Source organism: Lutra lutra, chromosome 10 (genome assembly GCF_902655055.1).
Source record: "Lutra lutra chromosome 10, mLutLut1.2, whole genome shotgun sequence".
NCBI lineage: Eukaryota > Metazoa > Chordata > Mammalia > Carnivora > Mustelidae > Lutra > Lutra lutra.
Genome location: NC_062287.1, coordinates 15,265,406 through 15,282,474, shown reverse-complemented (window position 1 = coordinate 15,282,474; position 17,069 = coordinate 15,265,406). Strand labels below are relative to the sequence as shown.

The 17,069-nt window shown below is 57.3% G+C and overlaps 2 protein-coding genes across 4 annotated transcripts in view; one reads left to right on the top strand and one right to left on the bottom strand.

Moving 5' to 3' along the window:
* Positions 1-434: 434 nt before the first annotated feature.
* On the top strand, positions 435-8,026 carry MCAM (melanoma cell adhesion molecule). 2 transcript variants are annotated; one of them, XM_047693794.1, is made up of 16 exons: positions 435-548; positions 2,341-2,465; positions 2,560-2,767; positions 2,848-2,918; positions 3,017-3,104; positions 3,990-4,169; positions 4,274-4,395; positions 4,479-4,641; positions 4,737-4,855; positions 4,927-5,068; positions 5,244-5,365; positions 5,459-5,600; positions 5,689-5,760; positions 5,977-6,124; positions 6,429-6,546; positions 7,021-8,026. In XM_047693794.1, the coding sequence occupies exons 1-16, from the start codon at positions 482-484 to the stop codon at positions 7,048-7,050; spliced, it is 1,917 nt and encodes a 638-aa protein (XP_047549750.1). In that variant the 5' UTR covers positions 435-481; the 3' UTR covers positions 7,051-8,026. The 2 variants fall into 2 exon arrangements, with proteins under 2 accessions (XP_047549750.1, XP_047549751.1); XM_047693795.1 differs by lacking the exon at positions 6,429-6,546.
* Positions 5,243-17,069, bottom strand: part of CBL (Cbl proto-oncogene) — an 85,847-nt gene continuing 74,020 nt past the window's right edge. For both annotated transcript variants that reach the window (XM_047693791.1, XM_047693793.1), the window contains exon 16: positions 5,243-16,539. In XM_047693791.1, coding sequence (XP_047549747.1) covers positions 16,268-16,539 — 272 coding nt within the window. In that variant the 3' untranslated portion in view covers positions 5,243-16,267. The remainder of the gene's footprint in view (positions 16,540-17,069) is intronic.

Below are 17,069 nucleotides of genomic sequence, written 5' to 3'. Positions count from 1 at the left end.
AAGCGACCGAGGCCGGCCAGTTTCTCTGTGGCAGGGGTCCGGCGGGGCGGCGGCGGGAAGAGGAGGCCCCAGTCTGCTGCTTTTCCGCCCCGCGGCCCGCCAGGGCCACACAGGCTGCCAGGGGCTGCGCGGGGGTGAGCACGGCTGGTTCTGACCCGGCGTGACTCTGGGCATCCTAGCCAGCCTCTCCTCGCCGCCGCCACGGCCAGCCGGCCCGGCCTCGAGACACCTGTCACTGCCCCCTCGGCCGACCCAAGCCCGGGGTGGGCGGGGGGGGGGGGGGGCGGGAGCTGGGCAGCCGGCCCCGCCTAGCAGGGGCCAAGCGGCCCGGCGCAGCTCCGGGCCCGCCCCCACGGAGCGGCGGCGGGGGCGGGGGGCTGCGCGGGGCGGGGCGGGCCGGGCCCCCTCCCCCGCCCCCCTGACGTCAGCCCCCGGCCGCCTGCCGCTAGCTCACTAGGCGCTCGCCCTCCGGCCGGGAAGCATGGGGCTGTCCGGGCTGGTCTGCGCCCTCCTGCTCGCTGCCTGCTGCTGCAGTCGCCGCGCCGCGGGTGAGTGACTTCGGAGGGGGGCCCCGCGCCCCGAACGGCCCGGGCCAGGCAGTGGGAGGTCTTCGGCGGGGCGTGCCGGGCGGCGGAGCTGGCAGCGCGGTACGGGTCTCTGCGCTCCGGCGTGCGCTTCTCGCCGGCGCCCGGGTACCTTGCGCGCGTGCAACTCTTCTTTGCAGCCAGTTTGCAGCCTGGATTCTGGAGTATCCCGGGAGGACGACCGGGGAGGCGAAGAGGAGGCTGCCGCCCGGAGCGGGAAGGGGTGGTGCCGAGCCTCTCGGTGGGCTGGGGAGAGCTGTGCCTCAGGTGCGGGCTCTGGGGGCCGCGCGGCTGAAGCTGCCGCGGCAGGCGCAGCTGGAGCGCATCTCCAAATCTCGAATTCTGCGCCCGCCTGTTGCTGGAAAAAGGCAGCTTGCTTAGCGGGAAGGGGTGCGCGGACGCCTCCTCTCCCGCCTGGGCTTCGAGCCAGGTTAGAGGTGAGCGAGGGAGGGGAGGGACGGCGGCTCCCGCCGGAGCAGGGCGTTGCCAGGAGCTGGGGGACGGCGTGGGTCGCCTCGTGCCTACCCGGGTGACGGATCACAGGAGGCAGAAACGAGGGATTGAGGGTGCCCTGAGTGGAAGCGCCCCAGATCCGTTATGTCTCCCGGAATGGGAGCACATTCAGGTGGGAAGAGCGCCACTGCACCTCGGAGTTTCTTTCTGGAACTGCCTGGGAGCCCGGCGCTCCCGGGTGCACACTGCCCTTGTATGGCCTGCAGCGGTGTCGCGTGTTTCTCTTGGCTTCTTTTCCCGGGTCCCAGCCGCTGTCCGGCTGGGGAAGGGAAGGGCTAGGCAGTACCCAGCTCACTGGCCTCATGCCCAGTGCCTACAGTGTCCCTGGGGTACCCCCCCCCCCGCCCCCGCCCGGCTGCTGGCTCCCAAGCTGTGTTTCTGGGGAAAGGGCTAAACTGGGCTCCCCCGCAGCAGCAGATCTAGCCCCCCCCCCCCCCTTTAGCTCTGGGGAAACGGAGTCAGGGATCCGAGGCCTCAGCTCCTGGTTGCAGACCACTCCATCTGCCCTCCCTGTCCGGGAGCCAGCCCAGGGCAAGAGCCACGGCACCCCAGAGGCCGGCCAGATGGTAGTGAGTGACATCATCTCCTCACAGGACAGGCAGCACGCGGCACCACTGACGTCACTCTTGCCCATTGCCTGGCCCTTGGCCTGACCCCTAGGGGAGATTCTGACCCCTCCATGCTCACAATACTCCCAGGATGGGGTCCTCTGAGCTTGTGGGATGTTCATAGAGGTACTGCTTAGGGAGCATGTGATGGGAGCTTCTGGCCAGGGTTGGCCCACTGGGTCTTGCAGGAAATTTGGGGAGGGCTCTTTGGGGGGCAGAGTAGCGATGTCTTCCCCTCAGCATGGGGACACAAAGAGGCCTGTGTGGCGCAGGCTGGCACATGCCTTGCATTCCCATACTCTGAGCTCACTGGAAGGGGTGGGGGCCTGGAAGGAAAAGGGCCTTCCTCTTGGCCCAGAGCCTGGGTTGCCCCTCTGTCAGCCTCATCTGGAAGATGCTTGGTGCTCAGGGTCTCAGCTGCAATGACCAGAGACAGTGACCTTCAGCTCCCCCGAACGGGCTGGGCTGCCTGGGGCAGCAGGTAGAGAGAGGGATTGAAGGTTAGGAGGCCAGAGCCCCCTCCGGACCCTTCCAAGTGGCAGGGGGAACAGCTGCAAGATCGAGGGTGTGAGGGGAGGGCGTGGAGAGCAGCTGGAGTTGACCCAGGGCTGGGACGGCCCCTCCTCCACCCCCAGGTGTGCCGGGAGAGGCGGAGCCCCCTGACCCCGAGCTGGTGGAGGCGGAAGTGGGCGGCACGGCGCTTCTGACGTGCGGCCCCTCCCATTCCCAGAGCAACTTCAGCCACGTGGACTGGTTTTCTGTGAGTGCGCGGCCCTAGAGAGCGTGTTGGGGTGGCGGGAGGCTGTACCCCTCCTGCAGGGGACCCTCACGTCCCCTCGCACACCGGCCCTCAGGTGCACAAGGAGAAGCCGACGCTCATCTTCCGCGTGCGCAAGGGCCAGGGCCAGAGTGAACCTGGGGAGTACCAGAAGCGGCTCAGCCTGCAGGACAGAGGGACCGCGCTGGTCCTGAGCCATGTCACCCCCCACGATGAGCGTATCTTCCTGTGCCAGGTCAAGCGCCCCCAGTCCCAGGAGCACCGCATCCAACTCCGTGTCTACAGTGAGTGCGACGCCGGGCTTCGTGGGCGGTGCGGGTGGCCCGTGGTGGAGGTTCCGGCCCCTCATTTCCTTCTCTTGTAGAAGCCCCGGAGGAGCCGACCATCCAGGTGAATCCCTTGGGCATCTCGGTCAGCAGTAAGGAGCCTGAGGAGGTGAGATTGGCCAGGTGGGAAGCAGGAGCCTGGGGGGGTGGGGGGAGCTTGCGGGGCCTCCCTCCGCTGCAGGGAGACTCACACCCTGTCCTCCTCAGGTGGCTACCTGTGTGGGGAGAAATGGGTACCCCCTTCCTCAAGTCGTCTGGTATAAGAATGGCCACTCCCTGAAGGAGGAGAAGGACCGTGAGTAGCCCTCTGAGCCCTCAGAAGCCATGCTGATGGCACCGCACTGCGCCCACCCCCATCCTTGCTCTTTGTTTGCTTCGATTCACGAGTGATGCCCGAAAATCTTTTCAAGAGATTTTAAACTGCACTTAAGATCTAGAAGGAAAATTCCCTTCCTGCCCCTGGTCCCCCGGTCCCGTCTCAGAAGTCATCCCTGCTGTCAGTGTTTATTCTTTCCAGCCAGTTTCGGGGTACTTACACACAGAAATACATCTTGGGCACACGAAGGCTTTATTGTTTTATCAGCTGAAGCAGTGGTTCTTGACCAGGGACACAGCTGCTCCCCCTCGGGGACGATCAGCCACGTCTGGGGATATTTTTGGTTGTCGTGAATGGAGAGGGGCTACAGGCACCTAGTGGGCGGAGGCCGAGGGGAGCTGCTGCTAAACACCCCAGAGTACTCGGGGCAGCCCCCCTGCCTCCACCTAAGGTCGCACTGAGGTTGAGCGGCCCTGACCTCAGTGGCTCAGTGTGGCATATGTCGCCACACGGTAGTTTTTCTTTGGACGGTCAGTCCTGGAAGTCTTTCCAGCACAGCCTGTGTGGCTGGACCTGATGGTTCTGTGCCCCCCCCCACCCCGCCCAGGATTGCCTACCATGGGGATGGTGGAGGGGGGTCCCTGGCTGGTGGACATCTGGAGTGTGGCACCCCGTCCCTGTCTGTGAGCGGGTGTCGGTGGCATAGCTAGATGCTGAGATATACAGAACCGCTGAGCTGAAGGGTCGCAGGGGCGGGCAGGGGTCCCTCTCCAGGTGCACCCCCCCCCCCAGAGAATCCCAGGGGACCCCGGGCTGGAGGCAGGGCCGAGGCTGAGCTCTTCTCCCCCTTCTCCGCCCCGCCAGGGGTTTATATTCAGTCGTCCCAGATCGTGGAGTCGAGCGGTCTGTACACCTTGGTGAGCATTCTGAAGGCCCAGCTGGTGACCGCAGACAAGGACGCCCTGTTTTACTGTGAGCTCAGCTACCGGCTGCCCAGCGGCAACCACATGAAGGAGTCTCGGGAAGTCAGCGTCCAGGTTTTCTGTGAGTCCCAGCGCGGCCCTGGGCTGAGGCTGGTGGCAGCCCCAGCCAGCTCCCCAGTGCGGGGACGGCTCTGAGGCTGAGGGCTGCCCCCTGTGCTTCTTCAGACCCAGCGGAGAAGGTGTGGCTGGAGGTGGAGCCCGTGGGAGCGCTGAAGGAAGGGGACCACGTGGAAATCAGGTGTCTGGCGGATGGCAACCCCCCGCCACACTTCACCATCAGCAAGCAGGTGCGGAGGGCGCCGCGCTAGGGACGTGGGGGCCACGGGAGTGGCTGGAGGCGCACTCGGCTCACCTCTCTGCTCTCCCCCAGAACCTCAGCACCAAGGAGGTGGAGGAGATGACGCCCGAAGACAACGGGGTCCTGGTCTTGGAGTCTGCCCAGAAGGAGCACAGTGGCCTCTATCAGTGTCAGGGCCTGGACTTGGAAACCATGGCATCACTGCTGAGCGACCAACAGGAGCTGCTGGTGAACTGTGAGGGGCCGGGGGCCTGGGATGGGGGGATCAGGGTGAGGCAAGAGGGAATTTGGCCCACCCCACCCAGGCTGAGAGCACTGCTCTGTCCCCAGACGTGTCTGCTGTGCGGGTGAGCCCTGCAGCCCCAGAGAGCCAGGAGGGCGGCAGCCTCGTCCTCAGCTGTGAGGCGGAGAGCAACCAAGCCGTGCAGTTCCAGTGGCTGAGAGAAAAGGTACCTGGCGGGTCTGGGGCAGCGGGCCGCGTGGGGCTGGGAGCAAGGCCCTGACCCATCTGTGCCCCCAGACAGGCCAGGTGCTGACGGAGGGGCCTCTGCTCCAGTTACACAACCTGAAACGCGAGGCAGGGGGAGGCTACCGCTGCATGGCATCCGTGCCCAGCGTCCCCGGCCTGAACCGCACGCAGCTGGTCCACGTGGCAGTTTTTGGTGAGAAGCCCTCGGGGCAGAGATCAGGCCACCCTGTGGAGCTCCCTGGGGCTGGGTGGTTTCAAGCTCCTTGGAGGACGGAAACCCTCCTCTTGCTGCCCTGGCATGCTCCGGTGGGGACAGGAAGGCAGGCTGGCAGAGTTTGCTGCCACACCCGTACCGCTCTCTCCCTAAGGGTCCCCATGGATGACACAGAAGGAGAGGAGGATATGGGTGCAGGAGAATGCAGTGTTGAATCTGTCTTGCGAAGCCTCGGGACATCCCCGGCCCACCATCTCTTGGAGCGTCGAGGGCACGGTGAGCAGGCCCACCGCCCCTGCCAAGGCTCCGCTGCGGGCCATGGGCACCCTCCCCACGCCCCCCTCCCTGAGCGGCGTCCCCATCCTGTAGGCACAGGAACAAGACCAAGAGCCACAGAGCGTCCTGAGTGTCCTGAGCGTCCTTGTGACCCCAGAGCTGTTGAGGACAGGTGCTGAGTGCGTGGCCTCCAACGCCCTGGGCAGAAACACCACCACCATTTTCTTGGAGCTGGGTAAGGGCCTCGTCCTGCGGCATGGCAGGTGTGGGCACGAGCGTGTGCTTTTCCTAACCCCCCTCTCAACCCCTTTACCACTCACCAGACTCCAGCAGAAGCACTGGCCTCAGCACATCCACTGTCAGCCCCTCTGTCCGAGCCAACGGCACCTCCACAGGTAAGCAGTCCTGGCGCGAGAGTAGAGCTGTGGCTGGGCAGCCGCCTCCTGCCCTGACCCTTCCCGGGAGAACCCTGTTCACAAAGGTGAGCAGGGGCCCATCTTCCATCAGTCCTGGGCTGTGGCCGGGTGGGGTGGAGGGGTGAGGTGGGGTGGGGCATGGTGGGGTCAGGGCTGCCTGGGGCTGGGAGTGACCCCAGCATCTTTGTGGGACAGAGAAGAAGCTGCCAGAGCCTGAAAGCAAGGGCGTGGCCATCGTGGCTGTGACCGTGTGCGTCCTGGTCCTGGCTGTGCTGGGTGCTGTCCTCTACTTCTTCTACAAGAAGGGCAAGCTGCCTTGTGGGCGGTCAGGCAAGCAGGAGATGTAAGCCGGGTACCCAGCGCCCCCACCCAATCACGCTTCCCAGCTTGTCGCCTGGGCAGGGACATTCCCTGCCTGCCCCCCTGCCCCCTCACCCCTTGGGAGCAGGAGGGGGCACTGGGTGTGAATGCTCCCCGCTTTCCTGCCCACTGGCCAGCTGCCGTCACCCACACTTCCTCTCCATTCACCGCCTGTTCCCCTTCCCTGAGCCAGCCCCAGAGCACCTCATCGCCCAGTCCAACGTCTTTGTCAACGAGCCTCCCTCTCCTTGCCCGAGATGCCGACTTCTTGCCTCCCTCCCTCCCAGCACGCTGCCCCCGTCTCGTAAGAGCGAATTTGTAGTTGAAGTTAAGTCAGATAAGCTCCCAGAAGAGATGGGCCTCCTACAGGGCAGCAGCCGTGACCAGAGGGCGCCCGGAGACCAGGTAGGAGGCAGTGCCCATGGCCAGCGCCTGACCCAGCTTCAGGGATCGGGAGCAGCCGGGGCTGATGGCTCTCGTGTCCCCGAACACTAACTGTCTCCCCCCTTCCTCCTCCTCTGTTGGAGACTGGGAGCAGGCCCGTCTTGGCTTCCTAACACTAGTCCCAGATGGTAGGGTGAGGCGAGTGGCCCAGGGACCCCGGAGAAGGGGCAGCTCCCAAGCCTGAGAGCAAACACTTTCCGTCACCACCTTTCCTGAACAGTGCCGTGGCTCAGGTCACCAGGTGCAGTGTGGCCAGTCCGGTTCAGGGGCCTAGGCTCTCCCACCCCGTCCCACCACCCCCTCCCGCTGCTTCCCTCCACACCTAGTCCATCAGCTTTGGCTTCAGTCCCTCGTCCCTCCAGCGCTCACCACCTCAGGCTCCCGTCCCTGTCCCCGCCGCATCCCCCCTTATCTGTTCTCTTCACCTGCTTCTAGGGAGAGAAATACATCGATCTGAGGCACTAGCCCACGCACCCCCACTGAGCGCCCCTCCCGCCTGGAACGTTTTGTGCTCTCCGCTCGCCCCCTCCCTCCCAGCGCTCAGGATGACCACCCAGGCCTCTACAGCGGGCTGTGGAGAACGCCCCCTGCCCCAGCTGGCCTGCAGGCCCCATCGCAGAGGTCCCTCGTCGGGGACCAACCTACCACCGGCTCACTCTGTTGGGTGATGCTCATCCCAGGGAGGGGTCTCGGCATCCTGGGGGCGGGAGAGAGTGTCTCGCAGACCACGTTCTCTCTGTATGTAGCTCATGGACGCACATACCTGTCCTCTGCCGCAGCCGGATGAGGCAGCCTGTTTGTCTGGTTCCTGCCCCAAAGGCTGGCTTCGTTGGTCAGTTGTGTCACCGAAGTGAGGACTCACGGAGCACAAGCCCCTCTCACGCCGGTTCTAGAGCGTTCCCCAGCCTCCATGACAAGCCCCTGCCTGCTTCAGGTCCTGCTGTGACCCACCTTTCTCGGGGCAGAAGCCGGGAATGGTGTCATTGCCTAAGAGGTGCTGGGTGTATCCCGTCCCTGCAGGGAGGAAGCCGGGCATTTCTCCAGAGTTAGGCCATTGAGCCCAACAGCCCCCACCCCCAAGTTTGGCTCCTACTGCCCAGTCAGCGGGTCATATCAGACTGACAGGTTAGGGGACAGATGAGGTTCAGACTGTCCTTTAGGAGGATTAAGACTGTAATTACACTAGCACCAAACTTCTACAAACTTCCCTAAGGGGCTTAGGTCCTGGCAAGAAGGGCCCTCACGGAGAATGGTACTTAGGGACAAGAGGCGGGCTTGCTGGAGCTTTGGGGTGTGTATGGGTATCTGTGTGCGTGTGTGAGTGTATGTATATGTGGTTTTGTTAGGTTGTCTGTAAATTTGCAAATTTCCTTTATATATATGTGTGTGTGTGTATATATATATATATGAAAAATAAAGCTTAATTGTCCCAGAAACCTCACAGTGCTTTTGATTCATCATGTTGCCACTGCAGCCTGGGGCCCTGGGATCTGGCATCACACCAGAAGGAACACGAAACCTTTGCATCTGCGAGTGGGGATGAGGGGTTACCTCTGCTTCTGAGCAAATGGCTCGAGCTCCCAGAGGACCACAGCCCTTCTCGGCAGCAGCCAGGCCAAGTTGGCCCTTCACTCTGTCACTCTGTCACGTTGCGCAGAACCGCCTTGGGGTAGCAGTGGGCTCACCGTGAGGATGGGGCTGGCCGAGTCTGTCACTCTCCCACCCCCGTGGCAGAGCAAGAACTCCAGTCTGCTACAACAAAAGAAACTTTATTTAAAAATATTTTTTTTTTACAGACATGGGTGCTTGAAAAAGCTCTTTAGTTAACTGTGTATGGAAATGAAAAAAAATTAATAAATAACATTAGTATAACAGACCTCTAGACATTAATACACTGGCAAAACAAAAGGGACTTAAAATTGAAAATGAATCTTAAAGCTCTGCTCTTCTCTGTAAGAATATTTACCTTCTGTTTTTCTTACTCTTTACAGGTGAGAATGATTAAATACTGCTAATATAAATTTTTTTATATTAATGACACATTTTTTAAAATAGTCCACAAAAATCTCATCTAAGTTTTTGTCTTATTTTTAACACTGATATACAAATTGGGACTCTTTATTCTGGAGAAAGCATCGAGTTCTCCTCAGCCCCACCCAGGCCAAAAATGTCAATATCCTAAAGAGGGAGGACTTGAAAAAGAATTCTTTCCCCAATTCCTTATTAGTTAAAGGCAGGGAAGAATTGAAAAGGGAGAGGGAGAAGTAAAATACCATGAAGAAAACATTTTTTTCTTTTTCCTTTGCTGAAACCTACAGTGGCCACAATCCTGAGGCCAGGCTCTGGCATGTGGGCCTTGCTGCCTTTCCCAGGGGAAAACTGGCCCCCACCGAGGGCACTGGCTACTTAATGCTTTAAGACCGAAATCTTCAAATAAAAGAAAAGCCACATCTGAAGGGAGAGGCAGGAGGTCTAGGCCAGTTTGGGATCCAGCAGAAAGACACAAACCACCTCCCGTTGTCGTCAGAGTCCATCCTCCGCTCTTCCCCGCAGCTGGGTCCTTCCCAGGAGCCGGAGGCTAGCACACCTGCAGGGTCCACAGCACTCCTGGGAGTCCCAGGACAGTCTCTCTCCTCCTGCTGGAGACACAGCATTCAACCTCTAACTACGATTCTGATTGGAGCCAAATGATCCCAGGGTAATGCTTGCTTTTTCCAACAGAGCCACCAGGGCAGGGGGAAGGGACCGCTGCCCCACCACACCTGTGTGCCCTCTTCCCCACCCCACACAGTTTTCTCCTCCTCCCTCCTAGACTGTAAGGACTGACACTCAAGGTAGAGGAGCTAAGACTCTGGTATTTCCATATTAAGTCCTAAAATGCAGCCTGGGATACAGTGCTGCCTTAGAAAGGCACAAAATGTTTGGCTTTTTTTTTTTTTTTCAGTGTGCTAAAAATTGTTCTGTTTTGAATAAAGGAAAAAGATATATAAGGTTAAAAATCCCAAGTCACCACAGCCAGAAAGCACATGTAGGCGGTACCTCTTAGCTGCCATGCCTCTACCACATGTTTCAGCAGGAGGTCAAGGCCACGACACCGAGACAGGCAGGTCGGGAGGCATCCGCTTTCCCAGGCACTGTGCCTACAGGCTTACCCAGACAGCAGAAGAAAGAAGCCAAGGAAAAACATGTGGTCTACAGATTCCTTAATAGGTCTCTGCCTCTTCAGTTTCCAGACAGCCATGAGCACGGCCACCCTCACCCACAACAGGGTCAGAGGTAGGTAGGGAGGAGGGAGCGACACACACGGACTTCAGGGCACCGAGTGTGGGCACACAGCCTGGCCTGCACACCATCCTCTCCACCCCACCTAAAACCCCCGCCCCGTCCCCCTGGTGGGGCTGAGCAGGAAGGCAGTGCCAGGCCTGAGGAGTCACACGGGGCTTGTCCTGAGCATACCCCCACTCCCCAACCTGGTCTCCCAGTCTGGTGCAGGGGTGGAAGGAGAACTTGTGAGGCAAAGGAGAGGTGCCTCTCTCGTTCCCTGCAGGAAGAAGTCAGGAACACGGAGCCGGGTGATCACAGCTCTGCTGATCTGTTTGGCTGCCTAATCAGTAGGAGCGGAGTTTGGCTTTCAGCCTTGGCCCTGTACAAAAAGAGGGAGTGGTCCGCCACATTTTTCTCAAGCACGACCCAAGGGAAGGGGCAGGGAGAGGTGCAGACAGCTGCTATCCGAGTAAACAGCTGGCCCTTCAGAAGGGCTGACCTTCCCATCTGAACGTGAACGAGCCTCCACGCAGCGCTCGCTCTTTCCGTCCCTACCTCCCCACCTCTTCATTGGGGTGCTACTTATTGGAACGAAAAAACACTGGTACTCTCCTTTGAGACCAACCCAGATTTCCTTGGACAGAGGCACATGGCGTTGCTGTCCCTCTGGTCCTTAAGTCTGGAGCCGAGTCCAGAGTATCAAATGCAAAGGCTAACGACCCCACCGTTTGTCACGTGCCTCAATGTGTATCTTTGGATTACTAGGTTACTTCTGTGTATTCCAAACGACTCCAACAGTTTAAAAAAGTTACAAGTAATTATGAAATGCCTTACTAACATGGGACAGGCCCCAGGATGAGGTAAGTAAGATCAAAACACTTAGGCAAGCAGAAGCAGTTGTGTCAAAATCCAAAAAATTAAAGGCTTTGATACGGGACCACAAAGCAAGCCGGCGGACAGGGAAGACAAGGGTTTCTGGTCTAAAGAGCTCTCAGTCAAAACTCCTCCGAGCTGACATCTACATCTGATTTCTGTCCTGGCAACTGTCCCAGCCACCAGATACTCTTGCTGGCTACAGGGAAGTAGCTTCTGGGGTACCTCAGAAGGCCTGCCCATAGCTATTAGTGCAGAGCTCTCCTCACATGGCAAAGACCAAATGCAAGGGTGAGGAGGCGGGCAGGGAGGGGCACGGGCGGGCCACAGGCTCATAGAATGAATATATTTTCAGCGCTAAAACCTGAGGAGAGCCCAGAAGTCCATGGGTGGTGACCGTGGGATTTGTGATCTGCTCTCTAAGTACGAAAGAAGGCTAAAAACCTGAGATTGAATGAAGGTGAAGAAATGTCTCCCAAGAACACACGAGCTCCGGGGCAGGAGAAACTGGTCCTGAAGAGGGAGGTAAGAAATCTTGGATGCCAAGACTGGTAAAGGGAATTAAAACAGGAAATAAAGCAACAAAGATGCCAGAAACCCAAATGAAGCGAAACCTAAGAATTTCCTCAATGTCCAGATACGGTCCTGTGTCCTGCCTTTCCACTCTCAAAAAAGCGGGGTGGGAAGTGGGCGGCAGGACAGCAGTTTTGCTACTAAAATACTTCTAAGGTATTTATCCTGTCTGAAGCCTCTTCTAGGAGAGCCCACCCCCCACCCCAACTCCCACCCAAGGGGACAGGACACTGCCGCCGCCTCCCCCCTCCCCCGCCCCCTGCACCCAGGCTGACCAATGAGGGTAGAAAGCCGAGTAACATGCTGGGCTGACTGTATTTTTTCTTGAGAATAGGAGTTAAGAGGTACTGGGAAGCTGTGCACGGTGATCCCAAGAGCCGGGAGGTGGTGTGGACCTGGGCAATGGGGTGTAAGTCCCAGCTCCATGCAAGAACCCAATACGCTTCCCATGCTGGGGTCTGTGAAATACCCAGCATCCGGAGGATTCTCTCCTTTCTTTAGCCTGGATTCCTAAACAGGACAGTCGAAGACACAAGATTGTGACCTCCTTTCCCTATGCACCCTCCGCCGTGCACAAATGGCTTGATGCATTTGTAAAGAAAGAGCGCGACAGAGGCTGAGGTTAAAGTGGTGCGAGGACCCCTTCATGCTGACGTGTGCACCCTGATGCAAAGTTCTAGGGTCCTGAGCTTCCTACCCCGGGAGGGAAAGGCTGACATTTCTGCGAAATGACTGAGTTCCATCTAGTTTACTGCCTGGCTCTTGGGAGAGCACGTACATCCGTTCAAGACCAGGACCCTGATGTTGGGTCTCCAACACTCCAACCATCACACCTCCAGCCCTTCTAGGACACAGAATTAGCTGCAAAGGTCGTTGAAGGTCTGGCGGACAAGTCCCAAAGAGAATGGGAGATGGTGACAGGTCCCACGAGGGTGACAAGAAAATTCACAACAAGGGGGATTAGGGACTCCAAGCAGTTCAGTAAAAAGATCAAGGAAGGCACTAGACTGGAGAGGGGACTGTGGGCAGATGCCTTGCTTAAACATTTAACTGCCCTACTGTGCAACTCTGAGCCAATATGCACCTCAACTCAACACAGATTCCACTGAAACGCATCCAAGCCGGCGGGTACCCAGGAGACCGCCGCCGAATCTCCCAGACGTCATCAAGGCTCTGGGAAGACAACCGGGGTTCACGGGAGAGCTCTGAATTGCTTTTACAAGGAACCCATGGCTCCATGAAAAGAGCTGTGAATACACACTGCACGATCTTCCAGGAAGGGTTATCTCAGGGCCAAAGGGAAAGGCGAGCCGGCAAGTACAATACATGGGCATCAGGAAATCTGCATGTGGTGGGAGGGAAGAGAGCGGAGCTGGCACTGCTGGCACCTGGGAGTCACTCACATCTGCCGAACGAACAGGCTAACGGGTACACAGCCGGGCTAGTGGTCCAAAGGCCGCTCTTTCCAGGCCAGGGGCCACTGGAGTCAGAGAGGCCAATGGCAGGAAGGGAAAGTTGCAGTTTAGGAAGAAGGTCTGTAACCCTGACTGTCATGACGTGAGGTAGGAAAATATTCTGCATCAACACCTGCGCCGACCACCCGAAACAGGTGCAGATCTTGTTAATGGTGCCTTAAAGGGAACACAGAGCTTGGTCCCTACTCTGCTAGCAAATTTACAAAAACTCATTTGTATGTTTCCTGTGTGGACCATGGGTTATATTTTACTTTTCTACAGAGAAAATAAATACTTTTAAGTATGAAGAATAGCGACCCCCTTTGAAAAATTTTAATCCACGGAACAGCTAACTGATACAAGGAGCACTCTCCCCCATCCTGGGCCCTGGGGCTGTGTGGCTAAGAGAAGGGCAGAGAGTGTGTGGGCTGTGGGGGGCCAGAGGGCCAGGGGAGGAGAATGGCCATCCACAGGTACAGAGCGCTATTTACATCAACATTAACAGGTAAACGCGGAGACGAGAAACTGACCAATCTCTTCATTTCTTCAAGGGAGGTATATCACAGAGCCCACAGGTTTTTTCCACTTGAGAACCCTTTACCTGAGCGGAAGGAGCCTGGCTCGGGCAGCGGATGACCTACTGCCGAGCAGACCCCAGACGACGACGAGGCAGACTGTGTAGACCAAGCCAGAAAGACAAAGGGAAAGCAGGAGACCGCACTGAAGAGAAGAACCTAATGCATCTGACAAAACCCCTAAGTGGCTTTTACCTCATCCTCCTGGGAAGGGATCAGAGAAGGAACCACCCTGAATTCGGAGGGAGAGAGGGGAGGGGTCTGCCCAAACTGGCAGAACTCAGAGCCCACTTCTGAAAGGGCAGTTTTAAATTCCAAGCAGAGCCCAGAATTGGAAACTGCCATACAACTGGAAGATGAAGAAGGGTTATTTGTGCCTTAGTCCAAGGAAAAGTGAAGAAATTAAAGTTTTGGAAGTCCCCTCAAGACAAACGCCCACGTGGAAACTTTTCTGAGGGGATGATGGCGGTCTCAGGCATGGCTGAAGTTTGTCCTCAGAGCACCCAAAGATAGCAAACCTTCCAGAATGTTCTAACCCGCGGGAAGCCCAGGCCCACAAAGGACAGCCACCCAGCAAGCCAGTCACCGATGCGTATGTCTGACCCTAGGGTCTTGACAGCCCAGTCTCAGGGCCCACCCCGGGAGGCACGGGGGTACTCAATTAGGAAAAAAGGGACGAACCTGCCCTTGGCCTATATGAGTAAGGAAAGACTCTCCAGAGAATATGTGGGATACACCAAACAGGCAAGAGATATGCAGAACCAGGGCTCTGTTCTCCTGACACACCTTCAGACTGTGGACGAGGTCTGCAGACAAGGAAAACTTCCAGTGTGGACAGGCAGTGAAAATGCTGCCATCTTCCCTGGTTCTTTGCCTGACTCCAGCATCTAAACAAAATGCAAACGGAGTGTTAACCACAAATGAAACAGGCTCCTTACTGGCTCTTAGAAGGAGACGCTAGGTCACTGCTTCCCAGTGACTGCCACTGTCCCGCTCCCAGGTGCGCCCGGGCAGGGCTGCTGCTCCCGGCCATGCTGAGCAGACACTGGGGAGCCAGAGCCTATTGACAAGAGGTCCAGTACCATTTACCCTGGGAATGTAAATGGCTCTGAGGCAAGAGCATAAAGCCAAAAGGTCTAGGAATAGCCAAAAGCGAAGAGAAGAATCAGGAAACGCTTTAGTTCCACAGATGAAAAAATGGGAAAGAAAATGGACCTCGAGAGATTCATTTCTGTCTGGATCTAAAGACAAAAGCATGATTTAGACTTAGAGGAGGGCAGATGTATCAAAGAGTAGGTTTGCTTCTGCTGCGCAGGAGGGTACGGCCTGCTAGGGAATTCAGCAAAGACCGGCCAGAGCACTGGCTGACCGGGGCTCATTTCGCAGTACCTTACCGGAACCGATTCACGGCCCCCCCACGCTGGACTCCGAATCTTCCTCACAAACCCACTTGCGCACCAGCTGCTGGGCTTTTCGCCCCATCTCTGACCCCTGCAAAGGTGTTCGTCGCACTTCGGGACCTGTCATTACTATGGAGAATGCGGTCTGTGAAGAGCACAGAGGACCAGTGTGGCGAGAAGAGGGGAAGAGATGCTCCGTTCCCAAAGCCACAGGCACAAGAGAAAACCATATCGTTGGTGGTGCCAGGGGAGGACTGGTGCTAATTACCAGCAAAATGCTGTGCTACCATGGGTGCCATCCCCTCCCCTTCAAGAGCAAGGACAAAAGCCTCTTCTGAAAGTATAACCTGGCTCACGTTGCGAGGGAGGTGCCCACACAAGTTGGAACTGACTCACTGGGAAGAAAAACCAAACCGATGAGTCCTATCTATTTTGTCCATCTTCTGCATAAGGGAAAGAGCATGAAAAGGAAGCTCCTCAAAGTTTGGTGGCCTTCAGGCCAGAAAGCCAGACTGCAAACAAATGTTCTTCCCTTCCAGTAAGGATAAACGCCCGTGACCTACATGAGAACACACACCTGGCAGGAAGGCAACGGACTCCCACAGACGGCCTTCTGGGGAGGGCATGGAATGTATCTGAAGGCCTCTATCTCAGATCAGTCATTACGTCATTAGGATAATTAAAACATCTCATTGTCACAGAATCAACGTTCCTATGGGAACAGTGCTTTGGAGTGACCAGTGTTAGCCGCTAGGATCACACAGGACTGTGATGATGCAGCAACAGTACTTTTCCTTGCCCCGTCTATCCACCAAACAAACCAACACCATCACACGTAATCAGGAACATCCTGTAAGTCACTGGGCTTCAGTGAGGCTGGTCGGAGCAAGCCCGCGGCCAATGACAGACACCAAGGAGGAGGAGGCAGAGACAGGGGAAAGGACAGAGGGAGGGTGTTCTAAAAATACAAGACTTGAGCTGTGCGCACGGTAATTCAAGCCACAGGGGAGCTCGAGGGCACCGTACTACACACCAGGGCGGGGTCTCACACCACAGTAGAGGGAGGTCTCCGGACCATTCCTTCCTACGTCTCTTGTGCTAATTCCCTGCCCAGGATTAACACACACAGCAGGCTCATCTTATAATCACAGGACACACGCCACCACAGACAGACAGACACACACACACGCACAAGCACTCCTTAACCCAGGGAAGTCTGAAGTCCCCCATGAGGATTTACAGCACAATACTTCTCCCACCGCTTTCTAGACTGTTCCCCCAGTAGGCTACCATTTAATAAAAATCCACACTCTAATTGGGGACTGAAGGACACCTTCAAATCCACTCTCAAAACAAAGTAAAACACACTAGCTGCTCCACGTTCACTCCACTGTTTTGAAATCTTGGAACCACAGATGTGGAATCCCACAGAGAGGGCCAGACTTCACTGTGAAGTCTCCCGAGGAACCTCTGCCCTCTGAGGGGCCGCCTGGGGGACAGCGCCCGGCTCACTGGTCCTGACGCCACAGCGGAGAGGGTTCTGCTAAGTGGCGACGTGGGCAGGAGACGAGATAGAAACAAATTCCCGGAGGATGTTCTTGGCCATTTCGATGTTGTTGTGGGCAATGACCAGGGCCTTCTGAATGTCCTGGTAGGAGTAGCCCTGGCTCATGAGGCTCTCGATCTCACTGGAGAGCTGCGGCGAGGAGGCGGCGGCGGCACCCGGCTGACAGCTGCCTGCTTTCCGTTCTGAGTTGATTCTCCGAGGGAACGGCTTGGGAGGCCTTTCAGGAACTTGGGAACCCTCGGTGAAGTCTAGAAGAAATCAAACAGAAAAGAGGTGCAAATCTGGGGGGAGCCACCCTTTAAAGGCAGTAAGAACAGTGTCCTAGGATCGAGCTGACCTACTGCAACGGGGTACTTGGGCTCTCAAAGGGCCGGACTCTACAGGTTCCAGGGTTGTAGCAGCCAACCTCCACCTCCTCCTCCCTCCTGGCAGGAGCCACCTTCTAAATATACCATCCGCCTGCTCCGCTGAGGGGGACACTGCTGCCCCGAGTTCAGACATCTCTATCTACATCATCATGCTTTACACATTTTGCAACAAGTGTTCATGCACAGTAGTACTGGGACGATTGAAAATAACGTTTCAAATGGGGCCAGAGAGGACGCTAAACATCTCCTCTGACAAAGAAGGAGAAGAGAAGGAAGCCTGAGCTGCCGCTGAGCAGCAGGAAGCAAGGCTGGGTGGGTGGGGTCACCGCCTCCCTGGGCAGCTGGATGCTGTCTCTCTTTCGCCAGCTGTCCTGAGCTCGGGCTTCAGTTTCCAGCAGGACAGCAACCCT

Bases quoted from the DNA above. Each gene is read 5' to 3' on its own strand.
- MCAM (XM_047693794.1), top strand. From the start codon at position 482: ATGGGGCTGTCCGGGCTGGTCTGCGCCCTCCTGCTCGCTGCCTGCTGC. The intron at 549-2,340 runs GTGAGTGACTTC...CTCCACCCCCAG, and splicing joins CTGCAGTCGCCGCGCCGCGG to GTGTGCCGGGAGAGGCGGAG. The intron at 4,642-4,736 runs GTGAGGGGCCGG...CTCTGTCCCCAG, and splicing joins ACAGGAGCTGCTGGTGAACT to ACGTGTCTGCTGTGCGGGTG.